The 18,987-nt window shown below is 53.8% G+C and overlaps 1 protein-coding gene across 3 annotated transcripts in view; it reads right to left on the reverse strand.

Moving 5' to 3' along the window:
* Positions 1-1,756: 1,756 nt before the first annotated feature.
* Positions 1,757-18,987, reverse strand: part of OSBPL2 (oxysterol binding protein like 2) — a 43,136-nt gene continuing 25,905 nt past the window's right edge. For 2 of the 3 annotated variants that reach the window (XM_082600329.1, XM_082600328.1), the window contains exons 5-14: positions 15,389-15,523; positions 14,686-14,783; positions 11,960-12,142; positions 10,246-10,353; positions 9,463-9,552; positions 7,402-7,525; positions 5,484-5,612; positions 3,957-4,080; positions 3,288-3,378; positions 1,757-3,051 (exon numbers count right to left, since the gene is read on the reverse strand). In XM_082600329.1, the coding sequence (XP_082456455.1) occupies positions 2,949-3,051; positions 3,288-3,378; positions 3,957-4,080; positions 5,484-5,612; positions 7,402-7,525; positions 9,463-9,552; positions 10,246-10,353; positions 11,960-12,142; positions 14,686-14,783; positions 15,389-15,523 (1,185 nt within the window). In that variant the 3' untranslated portion in view covers positions 1,757-2,948. The remainder of the gene's footprint in view (positions 3,052-3,287; positions 3,379-3,956; positions 4,081-5,483; positions 5,613-7,401; positions 7,526-9,462; positions 9,553-10,245; positions 10,354-11,959; positions 12,143-14,685; positions 14,784-15,388; positions 15,524-18,987) is intronic. The other variant, XM_082600330.1, reaches the window with a different exon arrangement.

Consider the following 18,987-nt stretch of genomic DNA (forward strand, 5'->3'; position numbering starts at 1 on the left):
GAAAAATTGTTCAGTACAAATGTCAACTACCACCCATTTGCAAAAAATCTCTATTCAGGGCTAGCGCTTAACATTTATCTCCACAGATCTGTGCAGGCCTCCCAAAAAACCTGAGAACGGTTGATTCAGTTTATATAGAGGAATATTGACCATTATTACGTATTATAAAATTATAACAATAAATCCATTTCACTACGTGTTTTCTCGCTTGACGTTTTCGTGCTGCACGGATAGGACCCCCAGCGTTCATGGCACAATGGGGGAAGGCCCCCATCTGTGCACTGTCACCCTCTGCAGAGACCAAGCAGCCCTTCACCAGACGTTTGGCCCAGGGTGGTTGGTTCACAAAGACGGAATGGAGCAGTGCATCCAGCTGAGGGCTGACGGTCCAGGAAACTCGTACCGAGAAATACCAAAATGGCATTTTCACGTCGTGAAGAAACCGACACTGAGAACGTACAAGATAGGCCCAAAGATGACGTGTATTGAGGGAAACACCACTTGATGTCCTGCAGGTCTGGTGACAGGCCCTTTTATCAGGGGACCCCAATCTTCGCACCCACTTTGGACACAGGAAGATCCTTTGGAAGATGAAGCCAGGGCCAGTAGGAACTCTCTATTGACTGAACTCTCCTGCAGGGCCGATAGCTCCACACAGGACGCAAGGCTTCACTGAGCAGTCCCCTCCCCTGGTAGCGCTGCGCAAGGGTAGACAGGAGGAGGGCTATTCTCGCTTCTGATTTTTGGAAGCTTATTAGCATTTTAAACAATGTCTTCACTTCATTGTTCTTGGTGGATACATGAGACTTGCCAAAGCTGTAAATCCCCAGCTCCGCGGGGAGCACTTTTTCCCAGGAGCAGGTGTCCTGAGAGGAAGCTTCTTGCTGCGGCGACCCGGAGGCCTGGCTGGCTCGCGGGAGATGCCCGGCCCTTCTCTCGTCCTGTTCTGATTTCCTGGCCTCAGGTCCTGACGAGGACCCAGCAAGCAGATGGCAACGCCTCCAGCTGGACGGCTCCATGCTCACTGGCACAAGTGGCCAGCAACATCGGCCCGGGGCGCCCAGAGGCCATCGGCGCTGTACTGGGTTCTTCTCCCCGTGTTTCGGGAAGATCCTTCCACGAGGATCTTTATTAGAGAGAAACTCTGTATTAGAGTTTCTCTCTTTATTAGAGAGAAACACCCAACATCCCAGTGTGTCACGGCGGCCAAGTTGAGGGGGCAGCTTTGGTGGGTGTTAGCATCTGTGGACACAGTGGTTAAAGGATCATAATGGCCATGCTTTGAGGTCACTGGCTGTCCTGCCCTTTCTCCTTTGACTCTTGAATCGTGCGAAGGAAGCGGCTACTGGGGCCACGTGGAATCTGACCTCAGGGAGGACCTAGAGATGCAAACCTTATGGTAAATTACTGGAGGTGGTGAGAAATGGGATAGTCCACGGAGGTTGTCAAACTGCCCTAAACACTGTTGCTCTAAATGCGTCCTGGGTCCCCCCCCCACTCCCTGGACAAGGAGCCCATCCCCGCCGCCGCCGCTGCCGCCGCCGCCTCCCGACCAGAGACACAGGGCTCCCCACCCTAACGACCAGGTGTGTCAAAACCTCCTCTCTGCAAGACGTCAAGATCACACATCCTCGGGAGCTTCCGTGTGTCACCGGCGGCCCCGCTTGGGCCCCATCGAGCAAATGCGCTGGGATTCGACCCCGACACCAAGCCTCGGGTTTCCGAAGCTACAGAATCAAGCCTTCAGAGCAACGATTTGCTTTTAAAAGTGTTTTAATTACAAACGTGATTTTGAAGCTGGGACACAAAATGCCGACACCCTCTCACTGAGAACCCACCACTGCATACAGGTGCGTGTGTGCGCGTGCGCGTGCAGGTGTGCGTCTGTGCACACAGCAGACTGTCTTCAATTCAAAGGGCTCTGCAGTGACCGGCGGTGCTGGCTTCTCTACAGCAAGTAAACGGTCACTGGTGCAGACGTGTGCAGAGATGGACACACAACGGCAATGACACCCCTGGAAGCAGACTGCTAGGACCCCCCCGCCTCGGTGCCCCCAGAGGCGGGTCCCTCGTATTTCACACATGCAGGACAGGAACACAGGTGCTGCAGGGACAGGCCAACTGTCGTGAGACTCACTCTGCGACGAGGGTGTGGCCTGCAGTGACAGGGGAGCCCTGGGGGCCAGAGGCGGGCTCCCAAACCTGTTGGGGTTGGGAGCCGTCTGGGGACTTTTTGTCAAGGTTTCTGGCCACCCTCGGTTGTCATGGTAATGCTTCATTTTGGACAGTGTACACGTGATGTTAATGCCTATCTTGCTCTTCAGCAAAATATTATTCAAGTAGTTTGAACTTAAATATCAAAAGTAATCTTTACATTATTGAAGACTGGTAAAAAATACAGACTCTGACAACTTTTCATTTCATTCAATCAGATGCTTTGGAAATCTTCACTTTTGCGTTACTGTAATCTAGAAAGCAATTCCTGGCCTTTATAAAGCTCTTGGTGGAACCTTTTTCAAGATCCATCTTTTCCTGTTATTGGTTCAAATTTAAAATACTTTCAGAAACACTTTGCCACCGCGTTCTAAGGAGGAATGTGGACCCGTCCTGTCACTTCCGTTATTTGTAACTTTTGTAATTAAGGGGGGCTGCAAGCTACACCAGCCCCGGCTCGGCTTCTGTCACATAAAAGGGGGCTGGAAAGAATTTTCCTTTTCAAACCTTAATGGAAACATGATGATCCCAAGTGAAGCTTCATGAAGAGACTGCAACAGTAGTAAAATGTTTGGCAATCAAAAGTTGATTAGAATTAAATCCTCAACCAGGGATGGTGCTATCTCCACGAACAGCCGTTAGAAAAGCTGGCTTCTGCTGTGACCGAAGCTCAGAGCAGCCACTTGACGGAGTCTAGCCTCTCGGGTCTCCAGGTCCAGGGGCCGGTCGGTCTCTCAGTAGATGTCTGGGCAGCCTGAGAAATCCCTCTCGAAGTAGCCCCCCACGTACAGCCAGTCGGGGGCCCCAGTGTATGGGTTACTGCCTCGGTGAAACCACCTGCGACACAGAGCAGGCAGTCAGGAGGCCAGTGGACAAGACAAGGCCGTTGGTCTTTTCTTCCCCCTGGGATCGTGGCCCCTCTAATTAGGCATCATCACATCACACGTCAGTTGACACGCAGCCCAGAGCTGCTGGCCACCATCTTACGGGACACGGGGGAGCTTCTGCTCAGCCCCGGTGGGTGTGCGGCCCCCTCCCCCCTTCCTTGCCCTCGTGGCCACCAGGCGGCTCACCTCGTCTGCCACTCGGCCTCCTCCCTGGCCCGCTCCCTCCGGGCCTCCCTCTGCTTCTCCTCCAGCCGTTCCTTCTCCTGGCTCGCCAGATCTGGGTGCAAGCACAGGGGACTGGGTCAGGGCTCACGGTGACAGGCAGAGCTGAGGGCTGAGAGGGCAGATGCTGGAGCACCCCTCACACCCGACCCCAGATGAAGAGTCACACTTGGGTTAGCAAACCACAGACAGTAAAGGCCGTCAGCGGGAAACCAAACCCCGGCGCGAGTGCACAAGCACACGGCCAGGTCCGGACCCCAGCGCAGACGCCAGCGCAGCCCAGCCTGGCAGGCAGAGGGGCCTCGGGCCTGGGCGGGCATGCGGGGGCGCCCCTCCAGCCAAGCAACTTTTAAATAACAATGCGTCCAGCTTCTGAAATGTAATCTTACTGTCTGTTGAACCTAATAAGAAGACAGGGTACTTGCATTTTGCATGTATTCTTTTTCATTTCATTTTCCTAGTAATTCAATCTTATTTTATCTAGAGAAGAATTGGACTGCAGCAAACTAGAAATTTTTAAACTCTTTCCCCACAGACATTTTGAGAAGCGCGATCTAGAAGACGTGAAGTGTGGTTGGTTAACGCGGATGCGCTCCCTTCCTGCGCCCACCCCGCTCAGCCAGGGCCACGCACCCATGTTGCCGTTCTCCATGCCTCGGATGTCAGGGCGCAACCGGCAGTCGGTGGGGGCCAGGATCTTCTCCATGCCCGTCTCCAGTTCATTGAGACTAACCGTGAAGCTCGTGAAATTATACATCTGGAGGAGCAGGCACAGAAATTGTTACTATAAATGGCACTCTTTTCTGTGCACTCTTCACAGTTGGAGGCCACCGACACTCTAAACCCCTTCAGAGCAGCCAAGTGCCACCGGCTCCCTGGAGACACTGCTGTCAAGGTCACCGGGGCCAGGGCTCCTTCCCTGCCCTGACACGCACTCGCCTGGGGCTCCTCCCCTCCGCCCCCGCGTGGGGCACCCAGGCCCTCACCCTGTCGTCCCACCCACACGTCTGCCTTCTCACATCCTGGGGGCTGGACGGGAGTCTCCAGCTCAGCTCCTCCGGGGGGGCTGCTGCACCCACGGCCCCCCAGCCTCTGCCTCCCAACAGCCCAGACCTGGGGACTCGCCTCCCACCTGGCCTCCCTCCCGCTCTGGCCCCCGAAGTCTATCTCCGCAAGCGGCCAGAGGGGCCCACCTGGTCCCCTCGCTGCTCGAATGACCCCCACATCACTCAGAGGAGCAGTGGGGCTTGGGCCCTGGCCGATCCCCTGCCGGAAAGCAGCTGGATGGCCACGTCCTCCCCAGCCCCGCCTCCCCCAGGTCCTGCTCCAGGTCACCAGGGCCCAGGAGGCCCACCCCCAGCCCATCAGGCTGGTGGCTCTGCTGCGTAGGGCCGGCATCCTCGCCTGCCCTGCCCTCGGGCTCTGCTCGCATTGACCTGGGCCCACCCGCACCGACTCAGCAGATGCTCACTGAACCAAAGGAATGAGTGTTATTTTTAAACATAAGCTTTTTTTGCTATTATTTTATACTACTTCGTACTCTACTAAGACTATAATAGTGGCTGTGCTGAGGTAATGTATTTACCGATGAATGTTTTGTTTTGTTTCCTTTATTTTGCGCGTGCTGTGCTTTGCTTATAGGATGTGACAACACAATAAACACTCTTAGAGTGTGTTGTGTGTGTATTTGATCTATAACTAACATATAACTTATAATATATTAAAATAAAATATAATTTATTACATGTGTTATAGTTCTCATATAATTATTTTTACATATTATACATTACTGTAAATATAATAAATTTATTATATTTATTATAACTAAATTATATTTAATTATAATTGTACTTATAATTTTGCATTACATTTAATAAGTTTATTATATGTAATGCAAACTATAAGCGCAATTTTCAAAAACAAACATCAAAATGCATTTAAGCACCTAAACTGACGATTCAGAAAAATAATCTCTCGAAACTGGTTTGGAAACCCTTTTGTTAAGACGCAGCCCGTGTAGGCTCTGAGGGCTCGCAGTGTAACCCGGGTACTGTGATGTGTGCACAGTGTTGATGTGTCGGGGTCAGGGCTTGGAGGGCAGGGAGTCCCTTGGGTGACGGTGGACGGCTCGGGGGCCTGGCTGGGGCAGGGGGCGCGGACCTGGGCAGAGTTGGGGGGCCGGGTGTTGACCCTCCAGAGTAGCTTGCTGCCCGGAATGACCTGCACCGTCTCCTGAGCCTCTGGCACGGCGTCCACCACGTCGCCGTCGGCCTTCTCGGGGCAGTCGTCCTGAAAGACACAGCATCTTGGTGCTCCCAGAGCCCCTCCAGCCCCGCCTGGAGCCCCCGAGACGGCAGCCAGGCACCGCCCTCCTTGTGGGGGGAGCCCGCACAGCCTTCTGGGTGTGACCGGACGGGGCGACACCTCCTAAGGAGGCTGAGGATGCCTCTCCCAGATGGTTATTCCCCCACGAGCTGCGCTTCTGCTCAGTCGAGACGGGGTTTGCACTTGGTGATTTCAGGGTGTTTCAGCGTTTCTAGACTGGGGATCACGTCTCAATAAAAAGGTGCAACTGCTACTTCTTTTTCAAAATCAATGGGACGAAGGGGAGGAACAGAGTGGTTATTCAGGCAGCTGTGAAGGGAGACACTTAAACCGTGAGAAGCACAGCCTTGGAGTCCTCCCCACCCGCAGGTTATGTGCTTTGGTGCCAGAAGCTAAATAAAGACACAGCTCAGTGACAAGTATCCACACAAAACGCTCCCTCCTTGTGAGGTTCCCCAAAGGGGCGACAAAGCCAAGCTAATGCATTAAAACACATCACTAAATGGATTTAACATTCCACTGTATGGTCTTTAAATGGAACTTTACTGTTTTTTTTTTTAGTTTAAAAGAGCATTATTAGAAACGATGTCTAATAGCACCCATGAAATATCACAATATAAAAACACTAACGGGAGACTTCCCTGGCAGTCTGGTGGTTAAGACTCTGCGCTTCCACTGCAGGGGGCACAGGTTCAATCCCTGGTCAGGGAACTAAGATCCCACATGCCACGTGGCATGGCCAAGCAAACAAACAGAAAGCACTATCAATCCCAGTGGCGGCTGAATATTTTGTTAAACAAATATTGAACACCTCGGGTTTGGTACGGTCTAATTTATCATCTAGAAAAATGTGACACCTCTTTTGAACTATCACTTCTAGTTTTAAGCTCAAGTAGAACTAGTCTTAAGAAAATCAGTATTCCAGGGCTTCCCTGGTGGTGCAGCGGTTGAGAATCTGCCTGCCAATGCAGGGGACACGGGTTCGAGCCTTGGTCTGGGAAGATGCCACATGCCACGGAGCAACTAGGCCCGTGTGCCACAACTACTGAGCCTGCGCATCTGGAGCCTGTGCTCTGCAACGAGAGGCCGCGACAGTGAGAGGCCCGCGCACCGCAACGAAGAGCGGCCCCCGCTTGCCGCAACTAGAGAAAGCCCTCGCACAGAAACGAAGACCCAACACAGCAAAAATAAATAAATAAATTAATTAATTAAAAAAAAAAAGAAAATCAGTATTCCAAAGCTCCAAGGGGAAAGTATCCTTGTGAAAACTTTCCAACTGTTGGGTATGTTACCTGGTACTCAGAACTAGAAACGCAGAAGTGACATCCACTTGCTTGTTTAATGGGTCTAAGCTAACAAGGTGCAGGGAAACAGGAGATTTATGAAGAAGTATCCAGAAGAGGGACTTCCCTGGCGGTCCAGTGGTTAAGACCCTGTGCTCCCACTGCAGGGGCCCAGGTTCGATCCCTGGTCGGGGAACTAGATCCCGCATGCCTCGCAGTGTGGCCAAAAAAAAAGAGAAGTATCCAGAAGAAAACGGAGGTGTCCTCTGATTCCGCCAGGCTTGGGGCGGGTAGAGGCACGATTGGGACGCAGGTGAACTCCTCCCCCGTCCAGAATCAGAAGACAAGCAGCTTCGCTTGAGAGACAGGTTCTGTGATTCACCCTCTGCAGCTGGGGCCACGAAGGCAGACCCGGCTAGGCTCCAACCACCCACCCCACCCGCGGGGGGATGCCGCACGGAGCCGCTCACCAGCTTTGTCTTCCGCAGGGAATCGGTTCTCTTCTCCTGCTTCTTGAAGGACTCGTACGCAGCAGGGTCCAGGCCCCACAAACACTCCGTCCATTTGCCATAGATCATAAAGAGCTTCTTTTTGCTGTAGTCAAAGGGAATTTTTTAAAACCAAGTTACCAGTTAACAATTATAAACCATTCATCTAAACGTGCAGCACCTTAATTGTGACCATGGACTAAATTCTCATTCTGGCATGTCTTCTCATAAATTTTAGGGATATTGCTGGGTGTAAATGCAAAGATGAAAAGTTTCATTTTAGCATCTCTTACTCGTGGCTTTTGAGACTAACTATTCACATTCCTTCACGAAAGCAGAAAAGAGAAAATGAAGGTACAAAAACCTGAAGGGCGAAAGACGGGCCGCAGGAGACGAGATGACGTGAGAGCAAGCGTACGACGTTATTACGTTTAACACCCTATGCTCCCGATTGTTATTTTTGAAATACATTACATTTTTATGTACCGTGTGTCCTGCAGCCCTTTTTCTATAAACCACATAAACAACCCTCTCCATATTCAGCTGATGTGGTCTGCTTTATCTTCAGAACCTCAAGTCAGATACCCCTGTCACTGTCTGCCCACATTTTTTTTTTTTTTTGCGGTACGCGGGCCTCTCACTGTTGTGGCCTCTCCCACTGCAGAGCACAGGCTCCGGACGCACAGGCTCAGGGGCCATGGCTCACGGGCCCAGCCGCTCCGTGGCATGTGGGACCCTCCCGGACCGGGGCACGAACCCGTGTCCCCTGCATCGGCAGGTGGACTCAACCACTGCGCCACCAGGGAAGCCCCACATTTTTCATTTCGTAATAACCTCGACAGATCTTTCCAGATCAGCCATCAGAGTTCTCTGCCTGACTCCAAAGGAACAACGCCAACCGTGTTGGGCCCTTGTTTTTTTTTTTTCTCACGTCTTCCTCAGGGGAGAGCATACAGTTGGCCATGCGCTCCCTGGAAAGGCTGCCCCGCCTGCCGCGGGATGTGCTGGGAGGGCCAGCAGGCAGGGACACGTGGCCAGTCCTCACTCGGCAGACGGCCTGGCAGACACTCTCTGTCTCCAAGAGATGTAGCGTCAGGAAAGAGCATCCAATGTCGGGCGGAAAACCAGAAACTCAGAACGGGACTGGCACGGCTCACTGAGTGCCGGTGGGCGTCTGCTCCGTGGCCTGCTTCTGTGGATGAGCTGACTACAGGGCGGCGGGTCAGTGCTATTCCCACTAACAGGAATGCTGTCCCGTGAACTCCACATACCAGGTCCTAACTTACTTCAAGGGGTGAAGTGGTCAGAGTCTTACGTCTAAAGGTGTTTTAAGGAATTAGAACAGGTGAATTTCTGGTACCCAGTAGAGTGGGATGGAGCAAAAGCACCCACTGCTTTACACTGGAAACTTCTACTCGAAAATGTATATATTTTAGGAGCTGGAAGGAATCTTATGGCTGTTATACGGCCCAAGTTACTTACTGAAAAAAAAAAGAGAGAGAGAAATTGAGACCCAACACATAACGTGGGGGACCCCCCCAAAATTTGTTAAAATTACTACTGGCCATCTCTCTGCTCACAAAAACTTTAAAAGTCCCAAATTTCCAGATTGGAAAGAACAAATCACATGAGAATGATGCTCATAAGCTAGTGTTTGGGTTTTGCCTGACAACCGTTACGGATGCCAGGAGAGAGAAGGAAACACATGGTCAAATTCTAAAATCTCAGTCCTGTTTGCACAACTGCAGTTTTATCTCTCAGTGAAAATGTTGAACTTTCTCACATCCATTTTATCAAAAGAAAACAGACCCAGATCTTTTACCCTCAAAGAAGGGGAAGCCGGGCTCCATCAGTCACCACCCTGAATGGTGCACTTAAAATTCATCATTATCTCCTTCTGTGCTCAGTAATGAAATGCTTTTTCTAAACAAGAAAGAGTCATAACTTGTCCTCCCCGGCAGATGTCACCGGCACAACTACGTCTTTTGCAGAGACACACACGCCGTCCAGGCACCCTGTGACCCAACCCACACGCGGACCTACTTTTTGTCTTGAATGTACCCTTCCACTTTGTGAAGTTCTTTTCCAAACAATCCACACGGTTTAAAATGAAGCACACACTTATCTCCAGTTCTGCGGGGAAAACAAACAGGCTTCTGTTGTAGACATGAAACATCCAGGAAAGAGGGAGAGAGAAAGGAGGAGGGAGGGTGGGAGAGAGCGGGCAGACTGGAGGCCGCCCAGGGCGGGGCGGCATCAGGCCCGAGTGGACAGCACGGGGATCTTTCCGGGGGACGGAAAGCTTCGAGCACTTCCTTGTGATGATGGCTGCACAACTCAGTAGATTTACTAAAAACCATTTAAGTGTCCACTTTACATGGTGGATTTTATGACATGTAAATTACATCTTAATAGATATAACAAAGCCAACCAGCCATGAACTTCTAGGAATAAGGTCTGACAGACTGGACAGTGGACAACATTTGAGAATGGTCACTCTATTTTCATCAGGGAATCACACCATTCTTCAGTGTAGTTTAAAATTTCAAAATAAATTCACTATTGTGACTAAAGACAAAGAAATATCAACACAGAGCAGTAATGATGACTTCGATCGGTGCCAACCAGAATCAGATCCAACCACCACCACGTGTGGGGCCTCCCAGCCAGCGAGGCCCGTCTGGAGGCCGAGGGGCACGGGGGACCAGGGAGGGGCCCGGAGAAGCTGACAGCAGCGTGAAACCACGGGCTGAGTGCCAGCTGGTGCTCTGGGTGCTGCACTGCCACCTTGACTTTGACCGCTGCACGACTGTCGGGGGCCGTTACCTGTGGTTTACAATCTCCACCGTCCCGTACTGCTCTATCCAGAGTTTCCCGATAATCACGTTGTGGACACAGCAGGTAGGGTTGGTCCACGTGTAGGCTTCATTATGTCTGAAAGACGCCAGAGAACAGCAAGTCAGAGGCCAGCGAAGCAAAGACGCTGTGCGACCTCAAAAGCAAAATACCAGACAGAATCAAATGGTAATTGACTTAAAACCTGCAGAAGAGCAGAATATCGCTTTGAACTCCCTGAACAGGGGCTACTTCTTTAGCATTCGTTTGAAATGTCCTTCTTCTCTCCTTTGTAGCAGCAACAAAGCTTTCTACTTAAATGTCGAGACAAGTTAATAAGCAAGAAAAGGCTGAGACAAAGGCAAGAGGTTTCCTGTGAAGCCCTCAACAGAACAGCCCCTCCACCCCAGCCTGCGGGAACCGCGAGGTCCCAAGCGCGTGGCCCTGGCCGTTTGGGGACCTGCGTGTGGCGGGGATGGGTCCTGGGGGTGCAAACACCTCCCCCTCGTCAGTCCTCATCCTCCCCGACTGGCCTTCTCCAAAGAGAAGAGAAACCCCACAAACAGGTGCTGAGCAGATGGCCAGACGTGTGTCTGACGCAGGGGAGGCTGCGTCAAAGAGCCACAATTCAGGGCAAAAATCAGCTCAATGCACAAACATTTCGCGATGACTATCTGGAATTCCTTGAATTTCCCAGGAACCCAAAGGTGTTAATTGACAAGGTTTGCGAACTTTCAGGTCCCTGTGCAGGGGTTGGGGGGTGGGTACTGGGAAGACCACACTCCCCCAGCCCGGCGGGGCCACAGGAAGTGCAATGACATCAGAAGCTTCCCATGGGGGCTACGGTTAGCGAGGCTCACACCCCAGGGAGCCGGCTGCACCCCTCGGCCTGGACCACCCGCGATGGGTTTGCAGCGCCAGGCGGTTGCTAGAGACTCAGTTTCTGCTCTGAGGGTCTTTGATCACCATCGGATTGGGCACATTTAGATTTAGATTTAATGGTGCTTGGGCATCCGGGAAGACGGCCCCTTCCCTCTCACCTCCTGGCGGTCAAGCCCGACCTCCCACCCTGCACACTCAACCGGGGCTGGTCTGCGTGACCAGTAGCACGTGCACATAGGGCTGTGTTCACTTCTGAGGTCAGGTCACAGAAGACACTGCAGGTTCTGTCCCGGGGGTGGTCGGCCCACCACCCCAGGTCCCGGCTCTGGGGGATGCACAACCGTACAGAGCAGCGGGGTGGCAAGGAACCAAGGTCTCCTGCCAGCTGCCAGCACAGTGAACGTGAGAGCAGAGGCTCCACCCACTTGTCTTCAGGAGGCTTCCCGGCCCGCCTCCCGGCTGCGCCCGCACAGAACCCTGGCAGAGCCCCCCACGCTGCCCCGACCCCCAGCCCCCAGACACCACGGGAGGACAGTGCCGTTTCACGCTGCCGAGCTGGGGCTGTCACGCAGCAGGAGGTGATGACCACGACCGGGGACCGAACCGCAGAGATCAGGGAAGAGAAGATGGGACCCAACACAGTCAGATGTGAGGAGGACCCCCAGGGACAGCCAGCCCGACGAGGTCTCCAGCCTCCTTAGAGCAAGTCCCTGCCGCTGGAAAGGCTACCTGCCCGCAGAACACGCAGGATCCCTCCTCCAGAAGGCCGTCTTCGTCCTAAATGGAAACGGATTGCCCTTCGGATGCGCGGCCGCCCACTCACTTGAGAAGCTCCAGCGTGATGGTGCCACGGGGCTCCGCCTCCACACTCTTCCCCCAGAACTTGAGCTTCGGGTAGATGGAGCCGTGAAACAGGAAGTCCTGATGGAGGCCCTCCGAGTAAAATGCACTGATGGGGGGGTGGTGGCTGACCTGCTCGGATATGAATCTGAACCCTAAGTCTTCCCTGGGAACAAAACGAGGAAAAGAAAGGAGGGGGCAGGAGGGACAGTCAAAGGGCCTCATCAGTGACAGCAAAGCCCAGAAAGGTCAGCCCAACCCGCTCTCAGCGGGCCTGCAGCTCAGCGCTTGTGGCGCTGTAGGACCGCACGGCCACCCGGCCCCCACGTCTGGAAGGGGCGCTGGGATAAGGGGACCACGCATGCTGTCATACGTGGCAGAAATATGCGACACGGCTCCCTGACGTCACACTTGGCCTAACGCTGACCACACGCAGAGCACACGCACAGCGCACACACACCGTGCCTCCAGGGCCAAAGACAGCACCACGCAGACAAGTGACAGTGCAGAGGCCTCCCGCCCTGCACGCAGGTGCACAAGGAGCTCTTAGAACCAGCGACTCAGAGAACTGACAGCAAACTGTCACCTTAGTCCTCGAGGGATGCCCACGGCCCAGTAAACCCAGAGTAGGACTTTCCAGCCTCCTTTCAAGGCTCCTGGCATTTCTGTGATGAAATGTCTTATGCCCCAAGATATTCCTGGCCAGGAAATAGGATTTTTAGTACACTCTCTTTTTCAATAAAAATGTCAGTTTTTAATTGTTCCAGAACTCTGAATACACCTACAGCTGTAGTCATTAAAAACTATAAAAGCTCAACCACATAATTACTAACTTAACCGGAATCAGAATTTCCAATCATTACAGAGGAAGGAAAGTTGAAAAATTAGATTTTAAAAAGGTTGCCTACCAAGGTATGTAATTTACAAAATGAATACTTGTCTAAGAAAAGAAAGTGTTATTTTTAGTTATCCACGAGCAATCTCTAAGGATGAGAAGACACCGGTGAATGGCCAGGCTTAGTTATGTTGTCCCCCAAACAGGAAGATGGCTCTGTCTCACACGTGTGGCACGCGGCACACACCGCAAGCGTGACCTGGAATTTGAGGCCCGACACACAAGAGAGAATGTCAGTGTTTCCCATCAGCCTGTGAAACTATAGTTCAACCCCTGAACTACGTTCATGAAAAAGATGAACAGGGCTTCCCTGGTGGTGCAGCGGTTGAGAGTCTGCCTGCCGATGCAGGGGACACGGGTTCGTGCCCCGGTCTGGGAGGATCCCACATGCCGCGGAGGGGCTGGGCCCGTGAGCCGTGGCCGCTGAGCCTGCGCGTCCGGAGCTGGTGCTCCGCAACGGGAGTGGCCGCAGCAGTGGGAGGCTCGTGTACCAGAAAAAAAAAAAAAAAAAGATGAACAATTAGGGGTGTCACTCTGTATTCAGCATCTTGGGGGGTTTGTATGCTTTTAATCCATCTGCTTACTTTCCTTTGTCTGGAACTTTTATCATATTATGCTTTGATTTCTCTTTTCAGATATTTTGATGATGCTTTTAATAAACAAAAATGCTAATAATAATCTGACAGCTACATAAGGTCAGAATCTCGAATCCTGGACTAAAGCAAACTAACCGGAGGGAGGAAGCTTTTGCTCGAGAGAAACATCTAAGAAAGGAGGAAACTCTACATGAATTCAAGACAAAAATGTCCCCTTAAGAGTGACCCTCGGGGCAAGCCTTTCCCTTGCCTGGGCCTGATCAGCTTCCTCGCTTCTAAAAGGAAAGGGCTGTGCCTTATGGCTTCGCTTGCTGTGAGATGCCATAGCCCAAGGTCACGTGCTGAACCCTTGTCATTTACAAAGCCCCCCGGCAGCACACATCACGCTTTCTCCCAACTCGTCCAGCTTTCTCAGGGGCAATGCGATGTGGAGAACGGCTTCTCCACCACTCAGTGCCAGCCGACCGCTAAGCCACGCTAAAAACCCAGGGGGAATTCCCACTCCAGCAGCGTGTGGAGAAGGGGCTGCTGCTGAGCCATCCAGGACGAGCCAGAAACAGTGGAATTTGAAACTGACATGAATGTTGCTTTCCCAACCTGGGAAGTGACGTGTGTGCAGGTGTGTGCAGGCCGCCCGCATCACTAAGATGACAATTCCTCCCCAAATGGTCGGAAACCAGTGCAGATACACACACCCCCGCCCACACGCTTACACTCTGCAAACCTGAAGAGTGCCCGTTCTAAGCTGTCCAACATCCCCAAATCCCACCATCATTTACTCCCCATTGGAAAAACTCAACCATTAATAACATATGCAGTAAAGGACCCAAGAACCACAGGTGTGTGGTTCTTTGAATCCAAGAAGCATCGGTCACATAACACGCCACTGGTTTTATAAAGATGCTGCAAATTAAACCACACCTTGCAGAAATGCCCGAACACGAGCACCCAGCGATCCAACACCCCGTGCTGCACGCTCCCGGGCATCCCCTCTCCATTCCTGGACCTAACGCGTTCTTCCGTTTTCAGCTCGGTTTTTTCACCAGGCTCCTGTCATGTCATTAACACAACAGCCCTCGTACGTGCACCATCTCCCCGCCTGCAGTAAACCCCCCAATTCAATCAGCCTGGAGGAATCCGTGCTGGACAAGGAACCACCCTTGTCCGTCGCCAGAAGAACCTCACGCATGAGACGGTCACGAGGGCCTGTCCCCTTACCTGGTTAACTCGTACGTTTCCCCCAAGAGTGGATTGAACGGCTTGCCGGTCCTCTCCCACTGGGAAGCCACAGCCGAAACCGCAAAGGCCGCTACAGACTGGAAACAACCACAGGCTGGTGAGGGGCGGCTGTCCGTGAGGATGCGGGAGCCGGGGCGGTGAGGGCGCCCCCCTCACTCGCTCCTGGGTGCCTTTTCAGTCCCCCACTCGCAACACGTTTGAAACCGCAGAACTTCCGGGGAAACACTGCTTATCACCCGCCACGTCCTCACAGCCACGGAAGGCAGGAACTCCGCCGCCTCCCACCCCCAGCCCGGGCCTGCCTCGCAGGCCCTGTCCGTCACACACACGTGCACACACGCGCGCACACACACACACTCACGTGGGGTGATGGCGCTGAAAGGGCCCAAGAGGAGCCGAGTGCCGGCGCCGCCACCTGCTGCAGCCCCGACCACCAGGCAGCCGAGACCACGCCCACACAGAACGTGCCCCCGACAAATGCCTCGGCCTTTGGGCAGGACGGCACCCCAACACCCGTGCGAGCTGCGCTGGCCCTTCTCCCAGGTGTCCCACTGCTGAGGTGTCCGGGTCCCTGCCGCCACATGGCCAACCCGATGGTGTCACGTTCATTAAAAGCTACGGTCTGCACCCAGCCAAGCTGCAGCCAGCCTGGCCCTCCCCCCGAAAGGAGCCCGCCGCCCACCTGCATCCTTTCCAGAGGCTGGGGCTGGCAGGAGGCTTTGTGGATGAGGTACACGTGCTCCATATACTCCGTGATCCGTTGCAGGAAACTCAGAGGCTCGTTGAAGGCGATGGGCATCGTGATCTTGGACAGCTCCTAGGGGGAGCCGGTGAGGACCCGTTACCGCTACCGCTACCGCTACCGGCGGCTTTGCCCAGACACCAGCGCCCCTGCCCCCGCCCCTGCTCCGAGCATCACTCCCTGCAGACGCAGCTGCCTGTGCGGGACGAGACTGGAGAGGCCCTGCGGGGAGCCTGGCCTGGGAGACAGAACCGCCCGCCCACACGCCCGCGGGCACTGTGCCCGCCACCCACCCCCGCGCTCATGGCACACGAGCCTGCAGGCACCCCCAGGCCGCCAGCTCCAGGGACGACCCCACTCCTGGGTGTTCCTCGTGCCACCACCAGCTCCACGGTCCCAAAACATCGTTCCAACCCGTCACCCCAGGGTGACTTGGAAACTCCTCGGCCTGGCACGTGAGACCCCCTAACGTGGCCCGCTCTCAGGTACCGTGCAGGCAAGCAAGTGTGCAGCCCCCGGAGCAGGGGGAGGCCGGGAAGGCGCTCGGGGACCCATGCTGCAGGGGCGCCGAGGGAGCCGGCATCTAGGGAGGGGGTTCCAACGCACTTCAAGAAGGCAGAGGCCCCTCCCAGGAGCACGGCTGAGCAGCGCAGGACGGCTTTGTCAAGGAAGGACCAGGGCTGGACAGGAGGGGGAGGGAAGAGGAGATGGGGGAGGGGAGGGGGAGATGGGGGAGGGGAGGGGAAGGGGAGATGGGGGAGGGGAGGGGGAGATGGGGGAGGGGAGGGGAAGGGGAGATGGGGGAGGGGAGGGGAGGGAAGGAGATGGGGGAGGGGAGGGGAGGGGAGATGGGGGAGGGGAGGGGAGGGGACGGGAGGGAAGGGGAGATGGGGAGGGAGGGGAGGGAAGGGGAGATGGGGGAGGGGAGATGGGGGAGGGAGGGGAGATGGGGAGGGAGATGGGGAGGGGAGGGGAGGGGGGAGGGGAGGGAAGAGGAGATAGGGGAGGGGAGGGGAGGGGAGGGGAGGGAAAGGAGCGCTGCCGGCCCAAAGCCAGGAAAGACGCTGGCCTCGCTCACGGCAGGAGAAAGGGAATAAAAGCCCATGGAGATCCCACTGCACACCCAACTCAAGTGGCAAACCCCCAAACCTCTGACCCCCGCCTGTTGGCAAGGCTGGGGGGACCCAGGCCACCCACACCTGCCGGTGGGAGTGCAAAACGCGGCAGCCTCCGGAGAGGAGGGGACCCAGCCATGCCCCACCCCAGCCTTTGGTCTGGCGGCCCCATGTGCAGGAGCCTAACCCACAGTTCCTCCAGCGAATACTCAGCAAAAGGCCAGAAACAACGCAAACATCCAACCACAGGGCCACAGTTAGTCAACTATGGGGCAGCACAGCGCGGTGACCAAAAGAATGAGAAGCAGCTCTGCCCTCGTGGCTATGCTGTGGAGCTGAAACAGGTGGAGAGGAGCCAACCGTTTATCTAAAGAACGGGAGGAGGAGGCCATGCAGTCGTTCTCACGGGGGAAGGGGAACCAGAACGTGTTTTGATCGTCACCTCCAGACTGCAGGGAGGGCACAGGGACAGGAAGCTAAACGCTTGGAATATACCTTGTCTGAGAGATTTGACTCTGGACTTACAATTTTAAACCAAAATTAAATTTAGAAAAGCCATCTCTAAACACCGTCAATAAAACAGAACAAATGAGCCCACACAACGTCCCTGGAGGCACAGTCACCCAGAGGCGCTAAAGCGCAGGGACTGAAGATTCGCCCTCGGGGCGAGGACGACAAATGCCACAGACGTGCCCTCCTGAGCCGTCACGTGTGTGGGCGCAGCAGCAGGTCACAAGCTACATGCTGCGCTAAATCCATCATCTCCTGTGTCGTGAAAAATTGGGACTGTCAAGGTGGCAGAAGAGAGACAGAGAGAAGACAGAAGAGGTTAGATAAATCCTGTCGCCTGGAATTTGGAGCATCGTTGAAACAAATCAAAACACAGCTCCGAACTCTCTCCCCTGAAAAGACCTAGAAACAAGACCAATCCAGTAGCCTCTCCCGGGCCCAGCTCTGGTCCTGAGCTCTCTCTCTCCCTGGACAACAAAGGTACAGGAGGAGCGGAGGCATCTTCTGTAAAGGAGTGCGGGCCAGCCTGAAGAGGCTCTTACAGCCAGAGACAGACAAGTGTGACTGGACACGGCACAGGGCCAACCCCGTGAGCTGGCTGGTTAGACCAGTTATGCTGCCAGGGAACCAAAGACATCATGTGAACACCTTGATAGAGAATCACTCATTGACCCCGACTGCCTTACACAAACCACATTCACAGTAGAGGAGGGACTTTCTCGTCACAGAAATATTCCAGGTAATGAAAGAAGGGCAATGGTTATCAGCCGGCTCCGATTTGCAGCTCCTGATGAGATAAGGGGTCTGGGCACCAAGCACCGGCAGTTCTTAAATTCCGAAGAAGAGCAACAGAAAGGTCTTGTGATGGAAGGACCCAAAGGAGTCCCACACAGACTGCAAGACACACACGACAGCCATGCTCAGACGGCAGTAAATTTGAACACAGAGTGGGTATCTGATGATGTTAAAGAACTGTGTTACTTTCAGAAGTAGGATAATAGGGGGCTTCCCTGGTGGCCCAGTGGTTGGGGGTCCGCCTGCTGGTGCAGGGGACGCGGGTTCGTGCCCCGGTCCGGGAACATCCCACATGCCGCAGAGCCGCTGGGCCCGTGAGCCATGGCTGCTGAGCCTGCGCGTCCGGAGCCTGTGCTCAGCAGCGGGAGAGGCCCGCGTACCAGGGGGAAAAAAAAAAAAAAAAAAAGAATTATGTTCCTTTCAAAAGTAGGATAACAGTATTGTGGTTGTGTTTAAAAAGAATCCTTATCCTTTAGTGATATATAAGACATGTTCACAAATGAAAAGGTGTTTGGAATTTGCTTCAAAATACCAGGGGAGGAGGGGAGGAGGGGAGCAGTGGAGGGGCGGAGGATGCATGATTAGCCCTGACTGGCAGTGGTGAGGGCTGGTGGTGGGCAGGGTCTTCATGAGATTCTGGCTACCTCTGTCGGAAACTGTCATGTTCACTAGCCCGTGGCTGTTTCAATGAGCTGATGGGCAGTGAATAGAGGTGTGTCACCTCCCTGGAGGTACATCCAGAGAGATGAGCATCTCACAGGGGACAGCGGATGGATGCCGTGAAGTGGGGCAGTGCGACCCAACAAGATGCGGACGTCCGACCCTGAGTGTTACATCCAGCCTTACTCTGAATACAGCCTACGGTCAGTTCCTTGGGGAATGCAATGCAGTGATGTCACTCTGCTGAAAAGAGGCTTTTGGTTTTAGACCTCTGAAGAGTCAAGACCGAGTGGCTTGTTGAGTTCATCACATCCCCAGATAGACACTTTTGTGAAGACCTGAATTGTGCACACAGTCGAAAACATAGGAGAGGACAGTGCTAAAAGAAAACAATCCTGAACATGTCACTTTAAAAGATCACAGATGTGTACAGATACACGTGTGTGAGCAAGCAGGGGT

Source organism: Mesoplodon mirus, assembly GCF_964341445.2.
Source record: "Mesoplodon mirus genome assembly, chromosome: 15".
Taxonomy (NCBI): domain Eukaryota; kingdom Metazoa; phylum Chordata; class Mammalia; order Artiodactyla; family Ziphiidae; genus Mesoplodon; species Mesoplodon mirus.